At 36.6% G+C, this 23,001-nt stretch overlaps 1 protein-coding gene across 1 annotated transcript in view; it reads right to left on the bottom strand.

The window, feature by feature from the left end:
• Window positions 1–23,001, bottom strand: part of Ost48 (dolichyl-diphosphooligosaccharide--protein glycosyltransferase non-catalytic subunit Ost48) — an 83,424-nt gene that overhangs the window by 14,581 nt on the left and 45,842 nt on the right. The window contains exons 5-8 of the mRNA XM_090374017.1: window positions 21,781–21,875; window positions 21,391–21,484; window positions 12,469–12,614; window positions 877–1,024 (exon numbers count right to left, since the gene is read on the bottom strand). Of these exons, the coding sequence (XP_090230143.1) occupies window positions 877–1,024; window positions 12,469–12,614; window positions 21,391–21,484; window positions 21,781–21,875 (483 nt within the window). The remainder of the gene's footprint in view (window positions 1–876; window positions 1,025–12,468; window positions 12,615–21,390; window positions 21,485–21,780; window positions 21,876–23,001) is intronic.

The following is a 23,001-nucleotide window of genomic DNA, read 5'->3' as shown; positions in this document are numbered from 1 at the left end:
ATTTTTAAAAAACATGTTAAGTAGTTGTTAAAACAGAAAAATGGACTGTAATTCTTCTAATCAATATTTTCATCAATATTATAATTCGTTTGTTGCTGTTTGACAAAAAAAAGACCTTGGTTCAACTAAACAGATTCTTCACCATGACAGTGGATCAGCTTACAACTATACGTCTGTAGTCTGGGGGATGGGAGAGAAAATTAGAGCACACAGCTTAATTATATACAATAATTGTTATCATATTCATTCCCTTTAGTTTTGATTTTGTTCTTTCCCAAGTTCAAAAACATAATGAAAGAATGCATGTCTAGCACTGATGATATAAAAAAAAATTTTTTTTTGTGATGGGTATTCTAATGAAGAGTTTCAAAAATGTTTTTTGCCAATGGCTACATCACTTAAAATACAACCTCAAAGGAGTACAGATTCACTGATATAGGTTATCATAATTCAAAACAGTCTTCTGATGAAGAGAGGGTATATTCATAAAATTATCTCAATTTATGGTCACATCTCATACATCCAACAGTACTGAGGAAAAGTCTTTTGTAAATCAAAATTGTTCATTATCCCAAACATTTGCTAATAGCAACTAAAAATGCATGAGCAATGCCACTTCAAGTGGCAGGTACACTGCCAATATAATCCATTGTTGCATTTCAGAAATGTAAATTCTAGCAGGAATTAATTTAGATTTTTTTTTTTGTTGCCTGTATATACAAAAGGAATTTTTTTTAAGAATGCTATTTTTATGCACCACTCAATCTCAATTTTACACACTCTGTCATAACCTGGTTGGTTAAAAAAAAATAATAACTCTGCAAACAATTTTCTTTTTGAAACAAAAATTAAAAATACAAAAAATATATCACATACCACTTCATCCAAAATCGTATAAGAATCAAATGGCCGGACTTCATCCTTCTTGTAATGCTTTATGTTCCCTGATCTAAGAACTCCTCTTTCTTTAAATACCCACTGAGATAATGCACTGGAGAGTACCTGATTGCCAGATTTCTCATACCTAAATGAAACAAACAAATTTTTTAAAAAATCAAATGAAGCTGTACTGAATATCTGATACAGATCTGGAAGACAAAATGCACCAGGCATAATTTATTGTGGGTTTAGGTAATTAACTATATAATATCGGTGTAGATACACCATAGTTTTTAGCCGACCGGGCTAGCCAGGTGGGTAAATTGCCTGCCTGGCAACCCAAAGGTCGCGGGTTCGAATCCCGCCTCGGGTTTGGATCAAAGTACTGCAAAAACCTTGGGAGGTGCATTATGGCCACAGAAGCCGATGCGCCAACAATTACAAAAAAAAAACAATGCCCTTACATTACGTACATAGTTCAAATTTATGGGTAAACTACGGTGTATCTACACCGATATTATATAGTTAATTACCTAAACCCATAAGAAATTATGCCATGTGCATTTTGTCTTCTAATACATTATTATTAATACACCATTTGGCATTCTCTCATATTGTGGAAATAACTTCACAACTGTGATGGCACGTTGCATTACCAGGGTACCTGCCCACTCACTGATGATGAAGCCACCTAACTTCGAAACAATTCTGGGTGGTGGTATCCACTGAAAATAAATAACAGTAGTCTTCTCTACTAGAGAAGCGTAATTTATTTGAAGTAGTGCGATACCAGCTATCTCGTTGTGAAGGCACCCACAATATGAGATACAATTAAAACGATGCCTTTACACTACGTACGTAGTTCAAATTTATGGATAAACTATGGTGTATCTACACTGATATTATAAAGTTAACACAGATCGTTAACCTTTTCTAGAGTATGGTGTCTGAAACTACAGTGGCAGACAAAAAAACTGCATCACCTTAAAAAAAAATTAACATTTGTAGTGAAACGTATAAGATAATGTTTGATTACAGTCATTTTGTTTGTCGCAAAGCAAAGGTATTGCGTCAGATAATGCTTCTATTGCATCAGATAGTAATTGCAAGGTACTGCATCAGCTGTTTCTATAAATACAGCATTGGAAGGGTATACATGCTTATTAGTATCCTGTTTTGCAGAGGTGTAAGCATGGCTCCATATGTTCAGTTGACCCCAAGAAAAAAAAAAAGTGTAGCTGTTGCTCTGTCCCAGGAAGGGCTTTCTACACATGCTATTGCTGATAAAATAGGCTGCAACCAGTCAACAGTATCCCAGCTGCTGAAATTAAAGCGTGAAACCGATGATGTGAAGAGAAGACCTGGATCAGGCCGTAAGAGAGTGACTAAGCCTTCCCAAGATCGATATTTGAAATGGCTATGCCTTCGTAATCGCCATGCTAGTGCTCCTGATCTAAAACTGGACTTTGAGATAGCCTTTGGTGTTGAAACAAGTGCACGAACTATCCATAGACAGCTTTCGGAATGTGATCTGCATGCCTATCAGCCTAAGAAGCTTTTGTTGACCCAACAAATGAGGAAGAAGTGACTTGCTTGGGCTAAAACGCATGTTTCATGGACAAAAGAGCAATGGGACACCATCTTTTCTGACAAATCAAAATTGAACCTGCATGGCTCAGATTAGAAGCGTATGTCAGAAGACAAAAATCGGCGGCATACCATCCTGACTGCATAACACCAACTGTAAAGTTCCCCACCGGTCAGATGGTCTGGGGATGCATAACAAGCAGAGGGGTAGGACAAATTAAGTTTATTAATGAAACGGTGAATGCAAAAACCTACACAGCTATCTTGGAGGGGTGCCTGAAACCTGTTATTAGGGATCACAACACAGACGTCCAAAATTGCATTTTTCAACAGGACTCAGTACCTTGCCACACAGCAAAATTAGTAAGTTTTATGCTATTTAAGATTTAATGATGAGTTTGTCTTCTTGTCTCACAAGGCTTAAAACATACACCAATGTTTTCTCTCATTTTTCTCCCTTAAGTCATACCTCAGAAATGCTGGCATTACAGTGTTGGACTGGCCTGGCAACAGTGCAGATTTGAACCCTATTGAAAATTGCTGGTACATAATGTCGTCTAAAATTGCTCAGAAGAAGCCAACCAGTAAGATTCAGCTGTAGGAGAGCATTGTCAGGATGTGGTACCACGAAATTGGGCAACCATATATCCAGAAGTTGTTTAACTCTATGCCAGATTATTGCAGCTCGAGGAGGAACAACAAAATATTGAGGACTTATTTTGCTGATTTACAGGACATAATACTATTATGTTAACTTATCATTTCAGTTTGTACACGTTAATGCAATAAAATGTATGTCTGGTTGTCATGATTGCCAATTTGCATGATTTCTCATATTTCCATTAATTACGCATTTTATCCTTTGGGAAGATATTTATGGCAATTAGGTATATCAGGTGGAGTCTTTTTATTGATTTCATTCACAGAGACGTGAATGCAGTGCAAAACACATTATTTGTAAAATTCACAAGTGATGCAGTTTTTTTTGTCTGTCACTGTATGTGGGCCCTGTGCAGTGAGTTTTCTGTTAGGCCACCCATAAGAGTGAAACTTTATGCATAAATGCTTTTAGATATTAATTTATTCTTATTTTGACTTGGTTTCCCACCACTAAATTGAAATTATTATAGAAATCATATCAAATTGAAAAAAAAAAAAAAAAAAAAAAAATGCAAAAAAACATTACCTCTTTTTGATGCAACACTTATCTGTTTCATTTTATCATTTTATTCAATTCATCAACTTTTAATCTAAATTCTGAAAAATTTTTGCTTTTTAAACCAACAGACAATGGCTGATGAGGATGAGCTCCTACATTTTAAGACAATTTTTGTGTGCATCTATTATAAACTATCTAAAATATATTTCTCCTCAACTGGATTTGAATCCAGACCTTATCAAATAAAGGGTGGCTCTAAGAGTGAAGTGGATAATTATCGACCTGTCAGCCTGACTTCAGGAGTAGGGAAAATCATGGAGGCAATGATCAAGGGGGTGGAATTCAGGATCATTTAGATTGAATTGAAATTCTCAAGCATACTCAGCATGGTTTTGTAAAGGGAAAATCATGTTTAACAAATCTGGTTCACTATTTTAAAAGGGTCACTCACGAGCTGGATTTAGGGAATAATTTCGACATTGTTTATTTAGATTTCAGCAAAGCTTTTGACTCAGTCCCACATGAGCGGTTGCTTTATAAGCTGGAACAGGTTGGAATCACTGGGAAAATCCTTAGATGGATAGCAGGATGGCTTCAGGGCAAGAGGCAGAGGGTTGTAATAAATGGCTATTCTTCAGATTGGGTTGATGTAAGAAGTGGGTTTCCCCAAGGATCAGTATTAGGACCACTGTTGTTTTTAATTTTCATAAACGACATCAATGAAGGGATAGAGGGCATTATGTCTAAATTTGCAGATGATGTTAAAATTGGTAGAGTAGTTAATGATCACTGTCAAGCTGAGCTTCTTCAGAGAGACCTAAATAGACTTCGGGAATGGTCAGAAAAATGGCAGCTATGCTTTAATCCAACAAAGTGTAAGGTATTACACCTGGGAAACAGTAATCCCGAAATAACTTATTCACTTGGTGGAGTTCAACTAAACCCACTACTGGAGGAAAGGGACTTGGGTGTTACGATATGGTCAGACATGAAATTCTCTGAGCATTGTAAACAGGTTGCAAGGAAGGCCCATGGTGTCCTATCGATAATCTATCGAACTTTTGCAAATAGAGATAGGGAAGTGATAATCCCATTATATAAGGCTTTTGTTAGACCACACTTAGAATACTGTGTTCAAGTATGGAGACCGCACCTAAAGAAAGACTGAGCTTCTTGAAAGTGTGCAAGGACAAGTAACTCACCTGGTGAGATCGGCAAAAGGGCATCGTTATGAAGAAAGACTGAATATGTAGGTTGCAGAGTTTGGAAACTAGACACCTTAGAGAAGATTTGATTGAGGTATTTAAGGCTCTGAGAGGCATCAGTAAAATGAATGACTACGAAATTTTCAAGATTATAAATGATGCTAGAACTTGGGGACATAAATTCAAGTTACGGGGGGAAATGTTTAGACTAGACTGCAGGAAGTTTTATTTTAGCCAGCGAGTTATAAATTACTGGAATAAGTTGCCTACATGGGTGGTAGAGGCTGACAGTTTGGGGAAATTCAAAGGTCATCTGGACAGTACCTTCGGGTCAGGGAAGCGCATAGGATGATAGGTTTAATTTCGTTTTCTTTTATTAATTATTATTATTTATTTTTATATATATATTTTTTTTTTTTTTCCATTGTTTTATTTGTTTTTTTTTTTTTTTTTTTTTTTTTTTTTGGCTGGTGCAGCATAAGCCATAGGCTATCTTGCACTATGCGGCCATTACTAATAAGGTGGAAATTTGTACATGAAATGACCTTGAAAAATGTATATATACAGTACATATATATACTGCAGAAAAGGTTAAGCAGCATGTAATTAATCAATATACAGTCGAACTTGGTTATAATGAGCATCAAGGGACTGACAAAATTTCCTCGTTATAACCATTATTCACTATATCAGTGATGAGTTAAATCTGCCTCCCTCCTATTTTTTTTTTTTTTGTATTCTCAATAACTTGATAAAAAGATATATTCAAAAAACAAAAGAAATATTAGGGAGAAAAAAATAATATTAGTATATACCTACATATTATTTTTATTGACATGTTTGTATTCGGTTTTAAAATTTATCCAGCCAATCATTGTTACATACAAAATCATCACATCCAAATTGTTTAGCAAATTTTTCCACTTGAGCCTTCAAGACCCATCTATTGAAAATCCAGCACTTCTTTGTGTAGTGAACCATTATAGCAATGCTTCATCGATGTTTGTAATCTCGCACTTTCTCATTTTTTTTTTTTTTTTTAATCAATTATGTTCTTTTCCAGTACCGATATGTAAACATGTTTATTCTTCCACATTGTCGATACTGCTGAAGAGGATAAAAAAAAACTTTTTACGCACTTCAACATTTTTTGCACCACGTTCTAATTCACAAATAATTTTTACTTTTTAGTGAATCAAGAGACACTTTATTTTGTTAGTAGACATGTTTTCGAAGGAATTTGTTTCTAACTGATTTTACTTTAAAATGACAGTAACGTGATCTGCATACAAAGTTCTAAGAAGTCCCAAAATGCATACAAAGTTCTTAGAAGTCCCATTTCCAAAATCCTTAGTAGTCCCGAAATAAATTTATGGAATAGTGAATACAAGACAGATTGTCTTGTATTCATTGTCTTGTCTTGTCTTGTACCGTAAACAGGGTAATGTAAATGGTAAGTGGAACGGCAATGCACTATTGTATATCCCCCGTCCCCGAAAAGCCAAGGTCAGGTCATAAACTGGATGCTAATCTGATGCAGGTGGTCATAAAAGCCAAGTCACCCTTTTCATTTTTGTCTATTTCAAGAATTGGGTTTTTCGACTACCCGAACAAATTAAGAATGTTTGCATAGTTACCAAAATTTGTACATGTATCCGTGTAGTACACTCATTATAACAGTGAGTGATTGTATGGGAATATGCGTAAATTAAAATCATTATGGCCTTTTGCTCATTACAGCCATGATCTCATTATTTCCGTGGTCGTTATAACCAACTTCGACTGTACACCTAAACCTCTTTTCACGCAATAGACACGGTCCTAAAAATTATGCGTATAAAGAACTACTGACTCCATAGAAAAAGTGAAGACTGGTTCCAAACCCGAAATATAAGCAAAATAATGAAAAAAACGAACATTAAATTAGTTAGGATCATAAGATTTTTTATTTACATTTCATGGAGAACGCACATACATATAATGAATTTTAATAACTTTAAAAAAAACATTCATTTCAGTTGTTTAGATAAGGATTCTATCAAAAAATTATGTTATTCGCTATCAGTTTCTGACAATAAACACAAAAGCTTTCGTTAGACTGTAATATCACTAGAACTACTAGGTATGGTATTACCGTCATCGACTTCCACCTCAACTTGTGGAATTCTTCTTGTCACGTCTTGAACAAAAGTACCACTGATTGTTTCAGTAGTTTTAGGCATGAACTCAGTTATTAATTGCTGTGTTGATACTTTAGATAAGTCACAATATAATTCTCTGTATGAAGACATTAACAACTTAAGCTCATGTGAAAACTTCCCAGCACGTTCTTCATTTGGATCGTGTCGAGCAAAATAATTGCCTAAATTACTGGCTAGTTTAAACTTTCTAGTTTAAAGTTTTAATTACATCAGCAGTAAAAGTAGGATTATCTTGATTATTATCATTAACTTCTTTGCTGTCAGGAGTCTCAGAAACAATCTCCACTATTTCGTCTTCGCTAAGAAGTTTATCAATTAACAATTCTTCGATATCTGCTGACGTAAGATCATCGAATCCTTCTCTGCCAATTTCACATGCCAAACTTATTATATTGGGGAATTCTGCAGTATGATTGAAGGGAACAGGAGCATTCTCTTTAACACATGTGGGCCAAATAGCATTCCAGCATGCATTCATAGTTTCTGGTCTCAATTCAGATAACGAAAATCGAACCTGATCAATACAATCCATAATTGTAAATTTTTTCCACACATCCATAACTGTCAGTGTTTCATCATCATTTAGCTTGTTCAAAACGAACTGAAATGTTCGTCTGACATAGTGTTTTAAAAGTTGCAATTATACCCTGATCTAGAGGTTGTAGCAATGATGTGGTATTGGGTGGCAGAAAACAAAATTGCACATTTGGGTGTTCTATGGCAGGATGACCGGGTGCATTATCAAGAATCAAAAGAACTTTAAATTCGAGACATTTGTCATATAGCGTCTAACTTCTGGCACAAAATGTTTGTGGAACCACTCGGTGAAAATATCAATGGTCACCCAAGCTTTTTTGTTGGCCATCCAATGAACTGGAAATTTTTGAAAATCTACGCCTTTCATTGGCCGTGGTCTTAATGATCGATTTATGAGCAGTGGTTTTAACATCCGATCTCCTAAAGCGTTCAAAAAATAGGAGTATTATGTGATCCTTTGCTGCTTTGAACTCACCAACAGTTTTTTGCATTTTTGATATGTAAGTTCTGTTTGGCATTTTTTTCCAGAAAAGGCCAGTTTCATCCACGAGTGTAACCTCCATCTTCAATTATTTTAGGCTAGTTTTTGTGTAAATGCTTTAGCAGCTGTTTCATCAGTAGAAGCCGTTTCACCTTTAATTTTTATATTATGAAGAGCATGTCTTTTAATAAACTCAGCTAGCCAACCATTGCTTGCATGAAATTCATATTTTTTCCTCGATTGAGATGAAGTATTTGGCTGCAGTTTTTTAATCTGTTCATAAAATCTCAATGCTGATTGATTGCTTGATGGAATTTCCATCAACTGGCATTCTTTTTTGTACGTTATCTTCTATCCACATCACTAAAGCTTTTTCGGCCTTTTCTAGAACAACATCTCTTATGTATAATGATAATTTTGCACTCAATTTTGTACCAGAACATACTGCTTTTCTAACAGCCTCTTCATTTTCCTTTATAGATCTGATAGTTGATTCACGGACTCCTTAATGCTTACCCACAGCCATCACACACCTTCCCCAGTTTGAAGACTATCTAAAATTTGAATTTTTATATCCAAGGAAATGGCTTTCCTTATTTTTTTTTTGTTATCGGCAACATCATATGAAGGCTGGATTAAAGTCTTCAGTTAATGAAATGAAAGTTTGAAAATTACATACAACGTAGCTTACCATTTATTATTTCTTGGCAAAATTATTAATTTTATAACACGATTTTTATTTTGATTTCACTTAAAAAATGCAAATGCAAAAAATGCGGTAACTGTGTTGTCTACTCAAACACCAAATTCAAACTGATAATTCCTTTTTTGTGCGCAGTCTGTTATGTAATTCGTGGAATTCCCAATAAATGAAATTCGTAAGAATTTTCTAAGTTGATACAAGAAACCAAATTCAAACTGCAAACAACTGCTGTTTTTTTTTGTCAATTATGTAATTCGGGGAATTTAGAATTTTCTTAATTGAAACGAGAATGCAATTCTACAAAATTCTCGGAATTTTCTTGAATTATGGATTTTTTCCTAACTTAGACTTTAGGTTGGTCGCGTAAAAGTGAATAAAAATCGTGTAAAATAATTATTTTTGATATCCCAATTCGCGTAAAAAAAAATTCGCATAAAAAGAGGTGTATTTCAATATTTTACAATATTATTCTCAAAGTTTAATTATTTCACAACTGGGTTGAGATGTTTGTGTGAGGGCTATTCAATAAAGATTGATCATAATTTTTCGAGAACAACTGTATGGTTTGTTATTTCTAGCTGAGCTGCAGAATTTAAGACCAAAACAAGCTGCATAACATGTCAATGTTAAACTTCAGTTTAGCATTGACAAATGCGAAGTACTGCATATGGATAGAAGTGACCCCAGAGAAAAGTACCAACTGTGTGATACTACTACACGTAGGGTGGTAGAAAATGAAAAAGGCCTGGGAATAATTGTGCAGTCAGATATGAAATTTTCTGAGCAGTGCCGACAGGCTGCCAGAGCAGGTCATGGGGTATTGTTAATGATATGCAGGAATTTTGCTAGTAGGGAAAAGGAGGTGATTATCCCTTTGTAGGCAATGGTCAGGCCACATCTTGAGTACTACGCACAGGTCTGGAGGCCTCATTTCAGGAAGGATGTAGAGTTGCTAGAACGAGTACAAAGAAGGGCAACAAGATTAGTGAGGGGAACAAAATGGTGGTCTTACTAAGAAAGGCTTAAGTTCTGCTAATTGCAGCGTCTGGAGACTAGGCACCTGTGAGGTGATCTGATCTGATTGAGGTGTATAAGGCCTTGAATGGGTTGAGCAGGCTCAATTCTGATGGGATTCTTCCTCTTGCTCGGAGGAAGAATCCCATCCGTGAAACATGGTTTCATCATTTCGAACCTGAGAGGGCATAAATTCAAATTGAGGAAAGACAGTTATAGAATGATGTGCAGAAATTTTCCTTCAGCCAGCGGGTAGTTGATTGCTGGAACAAACTTCTATCTGTCGTGGAAACTGATAGCTTAAATAAATTCAAGGAGGAACTGGACAAACGTTTTGATGGAATGGATATGTGAAATGTGCGTGTTTTTTTTTTTTTTTTTTTTTTTTCGCTGATGCTACATAAGCTTTCTTTCTTGCATCACATGCCTTTTCTACTACTACATAGCAACTGCACAGCTGACTCATGTGATCTTGGCAGTCAGTTAAGTTTATGCCTGTTGTTTCACCTACATAACAATGGGCGTGACATGCGAGAAACAGTATGCTATTCTCAAAATCTCAAGAGTTTTGGCTTCTGCAGAAAAAGGTTACTGTCATCTCTTTTTTGACATTCAAGGAATGGTTTACTAGCATGTTGTGTCACATCATACAACTGTTATGGGACCTTACTACAGAACTGTACCATGCACCTTGTGAGACCACATTCATTATGAATGACCACAAATGCCTACAGGTGGGTGGATGCTACATCATGACAATGCGAGACCTCACACTGCTCATACTATCATAGAATATCTAGTCAGCATTAATGTCAAATGTGTTCCTCATAGCCCTGACCTTACACTCTGCAATTTTTTTATATCCAAAGTTAAAGGAGCTGTGAGAAAAATGTTTCTAGTCATCAGAAGTTGCAAAGACATCAGATGTGATTCTCAAATGCATATCAAATAATGGCTTCACTGTATTTTTGAAGAATGGCAGAAACGTTGGAATAAATGTATTTCATCAAATGAAAACTACATTGAAAATAACCATTAAAATATGGATGATTAATAAAAGGTATGCTGCAAAAAAAAAAAAAAAAATCGTTATTCAGCAGCCCTCAGTGTAATGCAACTAATGAGGCATTAGTCTATTATGTCTTAATATATATGTTCTATGGCTGTTTTCTCTGTCTATAAGGTGTAAACTCCCAAGAAAATCCTGCACCTTTACTTGATGCCATTAACTTAGTTTTCTTGAAAAAGACATCATCAAATAAGCTCCTCGTCAACTAGATTTGAATCTAAACCTCTCCAAATAGGTGGCGATTTTTTTGTTTGTTTATTTATTTATTTGTGGATTTATGAGTGCTCATGGTATAAGATTGTTGCTAGTCAAACATGGTAAGAGTAAGTGCTGCCACCTGGATACTATTTGTAAACTATTGTATGTTGCAATTCTTTTTAAGGAAAATACAGCCAGCTTGAACTTCATTACGTTAGAGTGATGAAATAAGTGAGAGTTCCAAGATGTAAATGCATGGAATTCTGAATGGGGTGTGTGTGTGTGTGTGCGTATGTTCATAACTGGGCAATCTATAAGCATGTGATTAATGGTGAATATTGTATTACACAGGCAGTTCAAAATATCTGAACAAATAATACAGCCATATTACCTCACCTATGAATTTGTTCAAATCCTTAGCAAAGTAGTGACTTTTCCTTGCCTGTCTGCTCTAAGGCTTGAGACAGAGGTCAATGAAGTGGTTTTATACACTGTAATTTGCTATTTACTTGGTTTTGCCGGCTTAGTTACTACTAGTGTTTGCAGCTGTTTTTACTATTTGCCTAAAGTCTTCATATGGTATTTCTGTTCATGATTAGACAGTGTCAAGATAAGTTGGCAGTACTATCAGCTACTTCACTGCCAAAGATTCCAATATGACCTGTTATACAGAAACATTTCTTTCCTTTCTTCAGCAAATATAACTATGGAGTCTAAGATTTGCAAGAGGATAGGGTGAGAAGCCTTTAGAGGATTTCTTTGTGAATACAATGAACTTAAGGAATCTGTATACATTATGGATAATTATTATTCAGTATATTATTCAGAATGTTTAAATATATTTTGTCTTAGTGAACAGTGAAGCAGTGTTCACTTAAACCAAAAATTTATAAACAGTTATGTTTATAAACAGACGTTTTACTTCCATAAACTACTAGGCTGTTTGCTTAGACAATATACGTTATTCACAGTTTAGCATGCATTTGCTAAGAGAATCCACCTGCCAGTGGTGAGAAGGCAGTAAGCTTTGAAACAGCTGTCCCAGCAGTGTCACAGAATTTTAACTGCACAGCATATGCAGATTCATCTATTCTGGTGATGCTATCCAATTTAAAAAGATGTTAGCAACTTAGGCAAAATTATGGATAATGGTATGTCTTTGAGTTGGACATAAATCCAAGCATCAAGAACTCTGTGCTTAGTCTGCAGTGAGAGTGGTCTTTCTGTGATCCAAAACAATCAAGGGTAAAGTGTATACATTTTGATTTCATTACAACTACTACATTGAAAAACCCCTGCAATTCTATATTATTAAAACTATACAAGATTAGACATAGTTTAAGGGGATACTGTAAGTTTAAGTTGGGCCTTACAGTCAGGCTAAACTTCAAAAAGAAAATAAGCATTTCACAAATTTAATGAAAAGCAAAATTACCTTTTACCACCATGGGCTTTCTGAACACTAGCCTGAAAGAAGTGGTCACTAAAAAAATCAAGAGAACCCGAAAAAACAACTCGTGCATTGTTCCTTGACTGAAGAGCCGATATCAGAAGAGTGCTCTTACCCACAGCATGGGGATACTGTAATTAAAATAAAAATAGTTAAAATTAGTAATTTAGATCTTAATATGTAAGACAGAACTGTAAAAATTCAGTTACAAATCCAATTCCAGATGATATAACAGCAAAGGCATGTGAAAATAACTTTGCTTTTATATTTGCGTTCATCTTTGGATAAACAACACACAGAAAGCTTAGTGCCAACTCCAATTAAGATCAGCTCTGGGATATGGGTAAAAACTGTCTAATGTGTACAAATATAGTTAAAAGAGCTACAAAATTATAATTCATTATTTATTTTGTATATTAATTTATTAAATTTATTACAATTTAATCACAATTTACTGTAATTAACCAAGCAAGTACTAGTTAATTTACTATTGTAACATATTATGTTACAGTGGTAAATTTATTGCTACCACTGCTAATATTTACTATAATAAAACAGTAATAGAGTAAATATTAATATAAATTAATATTTACAGTTAAATAAGTCATAAAAAGCCTACTGTATTAAAGCTTTCAACCATGTAATTAGAATAAATTGAAACAATTACTGTTAAACCTCCAAAATCCAACAACTCAGAACCGGATTCTTCATAGAATCTCTGGAATTTTCCAGATTTCAGATTCTCACATTAAAGTCTGGCACTGTGCAACCACACAAATGCATACACAGTACAGGCAAATTATATCATTTCAATATAATTTTTAATTTTAAAATTAAAAATTGTAAATTTAAAAACTTGCTTCTTTACTCCCTTTGTCAAGAAGTACTATAAGGAATAAAATCTCAGCAACAATGCCTTGCTTCTTTTTTGTCAATACACCTAGCACTGAAGACCTGTATGACAAAAAACAAGTTGTTTTAATGTTAACAAATATGACTTCTTTGCTGCAACTAATAAACCAAGGGCAACAGTGGCATTCAAAGTCCATTATTCCCAGCAACTAAGCAACAAGTGATCACCAAGACACAGTGAAGATCAGCCATCAGTTCTGGAGGAGAGATCCAATATTAAGAAGTCCGTATACAACACTATGACAACATAGAAGGAAGTCACTCGAGCTTGTTGTGTTGTTTGTTATTTGGTTTTTAGGAGCATTGGCAACTAAGGCCATATTGCTCCAGGAATATGCGGTGGTCATTCCCTGACCTTTCCGCATCCTCCGTATTTGGTGGTGACGGGCTCGAACCCCGGTCTAATCAAGAAGTGCGTGCTATGCACTGCTGCTCCTTCCCACCTGGCTACGGAGGCGCCTGTCACTCGAGCATTAACGAATGGTGTAAGGCGGAATATATGGCCAGAGTGTGTTTGGGACATTCAAAAACTTTTCATTGTCCCCAAAAACTTCAGTTACAGACTATGGAATTGACAAATGAGATTCGTTTCAATGAATAAGTAACATTGTAACATGGTGATGTTGGAATTACAGGACACTGAAATAAATAAGAATCTAACTGAGTTGGAATAACAAAGAATACAAGTGCAGGGGGAAGAGGAAATGCAGCCAACACCACAAGACAAATAGTTCACTACAAAAGGATGTCAAAGCTATCAATCTGTTCATGAAAATGACATTCATTCTCATTAAAGATACCAAAACATGGGATATAGTGACAAGTCCTTGAGGTTTTCACAGACATTCTCTCAGATATGCCAGACAAGCTGTACTTGCTACCTGGGAGTCTAAAACGCTGCTGGAACTGATATTCGGGTGACACTCAAGTCAAGTGGACCCAATTTCGGCGAAGTCCGGACAGTCTGTGACAGCCAAATCCTCTGCTTGCACACCTTCACGATGGTGGGACTGTTAGTAATCCTGGGTATAACCCCCATGCACAAGTACATGGTGGGTGACCAGCCAGGTGTGAACCAACGTAAGCAGGGGTCGAGGTGCGGCGCCCACACCACATGGAGGAACGCCCCCCCTCTATGTTACCGGGTAGTACTAGGTGGTAGATGACTCTCATCAACCGGTGAAATACCACCACTTTGCTTATTGGAGGCTTGAAGTGGTGGAACCCATGTTTAGTCTCTAGAGCTAAGTTCCGGTCAACCCTTCCCTATCTCTTCCACATCATGCAGTATGATTGATGACTTTTGAGGTTATGATGAACGTCGTGGCGAGATCCAATATTCCTTACATTTCGAGGGTACAGCTCTAAAACGGTGTTCGCAGGTCAGCCGCTAGTTAGTACACCGGACTGAACCTATTGGTAACTCTCTAGGAAGCTTCCGGATCAGCTAGTGTATAATCTTGCTACCTCTACTCTGCCAGATAGTGACTGGAGGGAGTCCGAGTAGTGTGTATGCGGGGAGCATTGTCGAGGCCACATTATGTCAAGGATCTGGGTATATTCTTACCACATGTACACCATATCCAAAAATTTCATTACTTCATACAGCATGTCCCACCTACTTTTTCTTACTATTGAATACATCATGAATTGTCAAACTAATAGAGCAAGCTTATCTGCGAAAAGATCTAAACCTCCCAAGGACTTCCTAATTCATTTCACAAATATACGTGGTCTCAATTCTAATCTCAACGATGTCCATTTCCACTTGCAGTCTGCCAAACCCCATGTACTTTTTCTGACAGAATCTCAGTTATCGGTTGATTCATCTACTGCTCATCTCAGATGCCCAAATTATTCGCTGTATGATTCCTTTCGCCTCAAAGGTGGTACTTGTGCATATGTCCGTTCTGATATTCCCTGTCAGAGACTTGGCAATTTGGAATCTCCTCTCTTTGATCTTCTCTGGCTTAAAATCTCTCTACCTCATTGTGTCAAATTCATCTGTTGTCTCTACCGTTCTCCCAACTCCACTAATCACTTGGAGCTCTTTGACTTCCTCTCTTTGCAACTTGACTTTCTCCAGTCCAACTTTCCTAACAGTGAAGTAATTTTCCTCGGTGATTTTAATGTTCACAACTCCAGCTGGCTTCCATTTTCTAGTCACACCGACCCAGCAGGTCGAGATGCTGAGGCTTTTGCAATTACTAATGACCTAGCACAGATTGTTCATTTACCTACAAGAATACCGGACAATCCTAATCATACAGCCAATACGCTTGATCTTTTTCTCACAAACAACCCTTCTAAGTACACGGTCGAAGTGAGAGGTCCTTTAGGCACTTCAGATCACAACTTGGTGATTGTCTCTTCTCCAATGGAACCTTTATCTCATGGCTATTCCCAACCACGTATTGTTTGGCATTACAAGAATGCAAAATGGGATGACCTGCGAGACTTCTTTTCCTTGATCGGATTACTGTTTCAAAACTTCTGTCAACGTTTGCTCAGATCGTGTCAGTGAAATTATTCTTGCAGGAATGGAATCCCTTATCCCACACTCCACTTTAAAATCTCGTCATTTATCTAAACCTTGGTTTTCCAATAAATGTGCTAAGGCTGTCCAAGAGAAGAATGTTGCATATCGTAATTGGCTTGTTTCAAATTCTTCAGTTTCATTTTCTGCCTACACAAAGCTCGCAACAGTTGTAAAGCAGTTATTAATCAGTCCAAACTAGAGTTTGAACAGGCTAAGAGTAGAAAACTTGCTTCTTGCCCTAATGGTAGCCGAGCATTCTGGTCTCTTGCCAAAGCTATTGGCCACAACTTTTGCCCATCTTTGCTCCCACCTCTGTCCAAACCAGATGGTTCTGTTGCCATTTCAGCCAAGGATAAAGCTGACCTGCTAGCATCCCATTTTTCTTCCAGCTCATGTATTAATGATCTTGGCAAAACACCTCCCACCATTCCCAACACGCTCCATTCAATGCCTCCTGTGGTCTTCCGTCAAAAGGATATCAGAAGGATTTTGATGAATCTTGATGCTAAGAAAGCTCTAGGTCCTGATGGTATTTCTCCACTTGTTCTCAACACATGTGCTCCTGAACTTACTCCTATTCTTTGCCGCCTTTTTTCACTTTCTTATTCCAAAGGTGTTTGTCCTTCTGCTTGGAAATTTGCTCATATCCAGCCAGTTCCTAAAAAGGGTGACAAATCCCTCCCATCCAATTATCGTCCCATTGCAATTACTTCTACTCTTTCTAAAGTAATGGAGAAATCAATTAACCGCCAACTCTTAAACTACCTAGAAACCTTCCGTCTGATCAACGATCACCAGTATGGATTTCGTCAGTGTCGATCCACTGGTGATATTCTGGCTTATGTTACCCATTTATGGACTAATTCAATGGAAAGGTTCAGTGAAACACAAGTAGTTGCTCTTGACATCTCAAAGGCTTTTGATCGTGTTTGGCATAAAGGTCTTCTAAACAAGCTTCCATCTTATGGTTTGCCAACAATTGGTTATCCAGTTTTCTCTCTGATCACTCACTGAGGGTGATGGTAGATGGCTCTCTGTCTTCTAACTTCTCCACTAATGCCGGTGTCCCCCAAGGTTCAGTTCTTTCCCCCCACTCTTTTCCTCTTATATATCAATGACCTTCTTCCATTGACTGGAAATCCTATCCATAGTTTTGCCGATGATAGCACATTGCATTCAACTTTCCATTTTGAGAAACCTTGTCCTGCTCAATCAGCTTCAACTTCTCGAAAATCTGCTACCAATTCCATAAATGCCGATCTTCAGGTAATTCTCCAGTAGGGCAAAGACAACTTAGTTGATTTCAACCCTTCTAAAACTCAGTCTTGTCTTATATCTCGCAAAAAGGATTCTTCTACTCCTATGCTTATCTTTAGTGACACTCCGATTTCTAGGCAAAATGATATATCTCTTTTGGGGATTACCCTGACTTCTAATCACTCTTGGCACAAGCACATTACAAATATTGCTTCCTCTGCATCTAAAAAAACTTGGTTTTCTCTTTCGCTCTCGGCGTTACTTTTCTTCCAAACAGCTGCTCACTCTGTATAAATCGCAAATTCGCCCTGCCATGGAATATTGTTCCCACATCTGGGGTGGTGCCCCCAAAACCTCTCTCAGGCTTCTTGATTCCATTCAGAAGAGGGCAGTTACGTTAATTAATGATTCATCTCTAACAGAGTCTCTCCACTCGCTTTCTCATAGACGCACTGTTTCTGCTGCATGCCTCTTCTACAGATACTTCCATGGGCACTGTTCTTCTGAATTGGCTTCTATAATTCCTGCTCTCTCTCTTTCAAAACAGTCCGAACACGTGCCGCCACCAGCCAACATCCATTTACTGTCCAACTTCAAACCCACAGAACCAACTTTTCATCTTCCTCATTTATTCATTCAACTGCCGTTTTCTGGAACAACCTTCCTTTCATACGTATTTCCTGAAAATTACAATCTACAGAAGTTCATGTCCAATGTCAACAAATATCTTCTTTCGCCTTCTTAACCTCAAATCCAAGCATGGTACTAAGTACTATAGGTTCTAATACCTCTCGTGTTTGGGGTTCACATAAAAAAAAAAAAAAAAAAAAAAAAAAAGTTCAGTTGAGCATTAAGTGATCTTTTCTGCTGTTCTAATGAACTGTAACAAGAAAAGATGTAAAATTCTGAACAAGTATATCAAAACAGTTTATAGTTATAGGAAAAATATGTATAGAACTGGAAGATCACTATGTAGAATATGGTTAGAAAGTACAATTTAATTATATATACAGGGTGTCTCAAAAATACACGGCATAACTTCAGGAATGAGTTCCTCATATGTAGACAATAAAAATATTTTATATCAACATAGTTCCAGAAATGCTTGGTTTCCGAGTTTTGAAGGTCTGTCTATGACACTTATCTGTTCACATCACCTTATAGTAATTGTTCAAAATTTCCACCTTCTGCCTGAATATAGGCCTCACATCGACGTCTCATGGACTCGCGAAGACTATGCCAAATTGCTGGCATGTTTCGTATTGTCTCACAACTTGCCACAATTCAATTGCGGAGAGTTTCCACATCAGTTACCGAAGTCGAAAACACCAATGACTTTAAATGGCCCTACAAGAAGAAATCTAGTGGGGTTTAAATCAGTGAGCGTGGACGACAGGCAGTTGGTCCACCTCTACCTATTCACCGACCAGGAAACCTTCAATTCAGGTAATTGCAGGCTAGGTGGCTGAAATGTGTGGGAGCGCCATCATGCATGAAGTGTGCTTGTTGACAAATGATCAGTGGCATGTCGTCCAAGAAATCAGGCATGTTGTTTTCCAGAAAGTTTCTGTACGCCTGCCCTGCGAGTTTGTTTGGAAGTACATGTGGCCCAAATAACTTATCACCAAAAACACCCACCCAGATGTTGAGGCTGAACCACTGTTGGTGATGTGATGGAAGAATTGCATGTGGGTTTTCCTCAGCCCATACATGCTGATTGTGAAAGTTTTGGATTCTGTCTCGTGTGAACTGTGCTTCATCTGTGAATATCACTAAGGCAGGAAAGTGAAGAGTTGTACCACACTGCTGCAAGAACCACTAACAGAACATTACTCACGCAGAGTAATCTGCTGGTGACAAGGCCTGTACCCTTGTACCCGTTGCAGATGGTAAGGACACAGTTGGTGTTCTCGCAACACTCTCCAAATAGTCGAACGTTGAACAGCCAGTTGCATTGCTATTCTGCTTCCAGGAGTGGCATGCACAACATCCAAAATCTCCTCCTCTACTTCAGGAGTCGTAGATCTTGGTTGTCCTCTGTCGGCAGCACGAGGTGTAAAGGTCCCATGTTCACAAAGGCGGCGATGGATACCTTCAAACGTTTTCCTGTCTGGACATCTTCGTTCTGGGAACCTTTTTGTGGTACAAACAATGAGCCTCCAGCGTATTGCCGTCTGCCAAACCGTACATAAAGTGCATATCTGCTTGCTCCTGATTTGAGTACATGGTCGGAGCAGAAAACCACCAGATTCTGTCAGTACATTGTGATGAAGGAAATCACCTGCGGGAGATAAGACATTCCAGTTAATAACTCGGGAACCAAGCATTTCCAAAACTATGTTGATATAAAATATTTTTATTGTCTACATATGAGGAACTCATTCCTGAAGTTATGCCGTGTATTTTTGAGACACCCTGTATAGTTCAGGTGGGCAAAAGTAGGATACGGTTTGGTGGGATACTAGTGCACTTATCTCAGTGCAAGGAACCTCGGAGTAAACATTTGTTAATTAAATTGGGGACTAGAAGTTAGATTACAAAAATTTAATAGTATATTGAATACATGGGGGGGAAAGCATGGATTGTGCCTAGTAATCAAGAAGTACCTAGAAAAATCAGTATTAAATAAAATATCAAAATGAAATACATACAACAGACATGAAAAATAAATCAATACTGAAAATTTGTAGTCTACAGAAATTAGTCTCTTCTGGACTTCAATTAGAAAATGAAATTATTAATTTAACCATGGAATACATCACTTCATTACAAAATGTACATATAGAAAAATATGTCTGATTTATGTCATTTTGATATACATTGTTGTTTGTAGAAACAAATCCCTAACATAAATTGGAGACTACCTGTACTGTGACTTCAAATATATTTCAGAATTTCACTACATGCAGTATTAATAACCAAGACTTAAAATAAAACAGGATCTAAAAAATTTGGGCAGATGGGCTGAGAAGTGGAAACTGAAGTTTAACATAGACAAATGCAAAGTACTGCATATGGGTAGAAGTAACCCCAGAGAAAGGTACCAACTGTGTGGTACTACACTTAAGGTGGTAGAAAATGAAAAAAGACCTGGGCATAATTGTGTAGTCAGATATGAAGTTTTCTGAGCAATGCAGACAGGCTGCCAGAGCAGGTCATGGGGTATTGTCAATGATATACAGAAATTTTGCTAATAGGGAAAAAAAGGTGATTATCCCATTGTATAAGGCAATGGTCAAGCCACGCCTTGAGTACTGCGTAGAGATATGGAGGCCTCATTTTAGGAAAGATGTAGAGTTGCTTGAGCATGTACGGAGAAGAGTAACTGAGAGAGGAACAAAGGTGTCCTCTTACCAAGAAAGGCTTAAGTTCTGCAAATTGCAGTAGCTGGAGACTAGGCACCTGTGAGGTGATCTGATTCAGGTGTGTAAGGCCTTGAATGGATTGAGTACACTGAATTCTGATGGGATTCTTCTGCTTACTCAGATTACGAACCTGAGCGGGCATAATTCAAACTGAGGAAAAACAGTTGTAGAATTAATGTGCAGAAATTTGCCTTTAACCAGCGGGTGGTTAATTGCTGGAACAAACTTTATCTGCCGTTGTGGAAGTTGATAGCTTAAATAAATTCAAGGAGGAACTGGACAAACTTTTAGAGGGAATGAATGTGTGATTTTTTTTTTTTGGCTGATGCTACATAAGCTCATATGCTTGCTTGCTTTCTTGCATTGCATGCCTCCATTACTATTACTATAACCAAGACTTAAAATAAAACAACATGTAGAACATTTGTATATAAGCTTTAAAGATTGGAGTGTTTCATATACCCCTAAAAACCATATGTGGCATAGAAAGTCTAGAACCTGATGAGAGGTTAAAGTTCCTCCCAGCGGATAAAATTTGAATTGAAGTATTAATTTTTTTACAAACAAGCAGTAAGTGGTACTCTCATTAAGCCACGATGGCTGGACTATTAAAGTAATTAACGAAAAATTTTAATTGGTGTTTAAAGTAATTTTTTCTGTTTATAACTGATTTTCATATTATGAACACATTTTAAAATACACTGTTAACATTTTTTCATATAGATTAATCTGTCATAACCATATTTCCATATAATTCAATGACAAAATTATGACACAAATTTAGCAGATTAAGTTATAATATATTAAAAAATATGATTTCTGAAATAAACTTACTTCGGTGATTTTATTATCTGGGTTGTAACAGTAAGCTGCTGCTGAAGCAGTCAGAACTTCTAATATCAAAGAATTTTCTTGATCAGAAATTATTCTGGAGAAAAAAATAAATAAAAAAAAGCAATATGAATATCATGAATAGTTTTGTTAAGTCATTTTCATAATTATCAAATGCAAAAATACATTACCTAAGTGGGGGGGAAGCAGTTATAATGGTCTTGTGTTATTCTATTTATTAATAAATTTTAATTTTTCTACATGTTATGATTAATTTATAAATGAATCTACAATTTAATCTCCCAAATATCACAACTGCTATTTTTTTTTTAATCTGCATCAAAACAAAAAAAAAATTCTTGAAATATTAATTTATGCAATATTTTCACTTACCCAACTCCTCGAAAGAGAACAGGTGCAATATTCTTGCTACCTACAACAGTAGGCGCATCAAGGAGATCTGAAGGATCTGCAACAATCAGGGTGTGCTAAGAGGAGGAAAAAAATGCAGATGAAATAATACAGTAGCTATTTTTTTAAAAAATTTAATGCATAAAATGGGAGGATATGCAAACTACAGGCCACAGGATAACAAGAAATATTTATGCAACAGGCCACATAATAACAAGAAATATTTATGCATAACAATAAATAAAAACCACAAGAACTATTTATGCATAGCAATAAATAGCTGTTTTCAAAAGGAACTGATCCTTAAAAACATGACTTCCATTCAATCTATCGATACGCAGAATATTAAATCCATTTATTGGCAGACAGAATAATTCGAACAGATGCAGGTGCAGTAACTTGTGAATGCCCTTGAAATTATAAAACTTACTGAAAAGTAAAACTTTTTCTATTGCTATGAATGATGTGGATATATTCCAATTAGCTGTTGTTAAAGAATTTTTAGTGCAATCCATTTTCATCATTGTACACCAGTTAATCATATATTATATCTCCACAAATCATGTCTATATTGATAGGATGATTTATTATATTAGTTATACAAAGCCACCTGTGGCAGCTACATGGCCTCTATCATCTAGGGAGATATCCTACAGAGGGAAAATACATTATAATTATGAAATACCTTTAAAGCAACAGTTGCAGAAGCCATGAATGCATAAATACCATTAAGAACATACAGCAGCACAAGGAGGATGCCAAGATGATTGAATGAATAATGAGCTATGGCAGAAAAAGATGGCATGGGAAAGTTGGAAAATCAATGAAAAGTACCAAGGTCTACAACAACTACAAATTAATCTGTAATAATACTACAGGAAAAGTTAGGCTGGCAAAGGCTGATTGGGAGAAATTGCTGGATAAAAGAGTAAAAAATGGGGACAAGGAAGATCAAACCACAATCAATGAGTGTGGGAAAGTCATAGATAACTACCCAGCTGTTGTTGCACAAATATTTACAGATGAAAGATCTTTTTAATGAGGAGAAACTGTGCAAGAGAAGTTGAGAATGATAAAGTTAGTGATACTGAAATTGTGGGAAGTAATTAGAAAAACTTTCAAGCCTAAAGGCAAATAAGGCTACTGGAGTTGATGAGATACAGCCAGTAATTTTGAGGGAAGAGGCAAGAGAGTGCACTGAAT

Source organism: Mastigoproctus giganteus, chromosome 5, assembly GCF_048544385.1.
Source record: "Mastigoproctus giganteus isolate SK-2022 chromosome 5, ASM4854438v1, whole genome shotgun sequence".
NCBI lineage: Eukaryota > Metazoa > Arthropoda > Arachnida > Uropygi > Thelyphonidae > Mastigoproctus > Mastigoproctus giganteus.
This window is presented reverse-complemented; position numbering and strand designations above follow the sequence as displayed.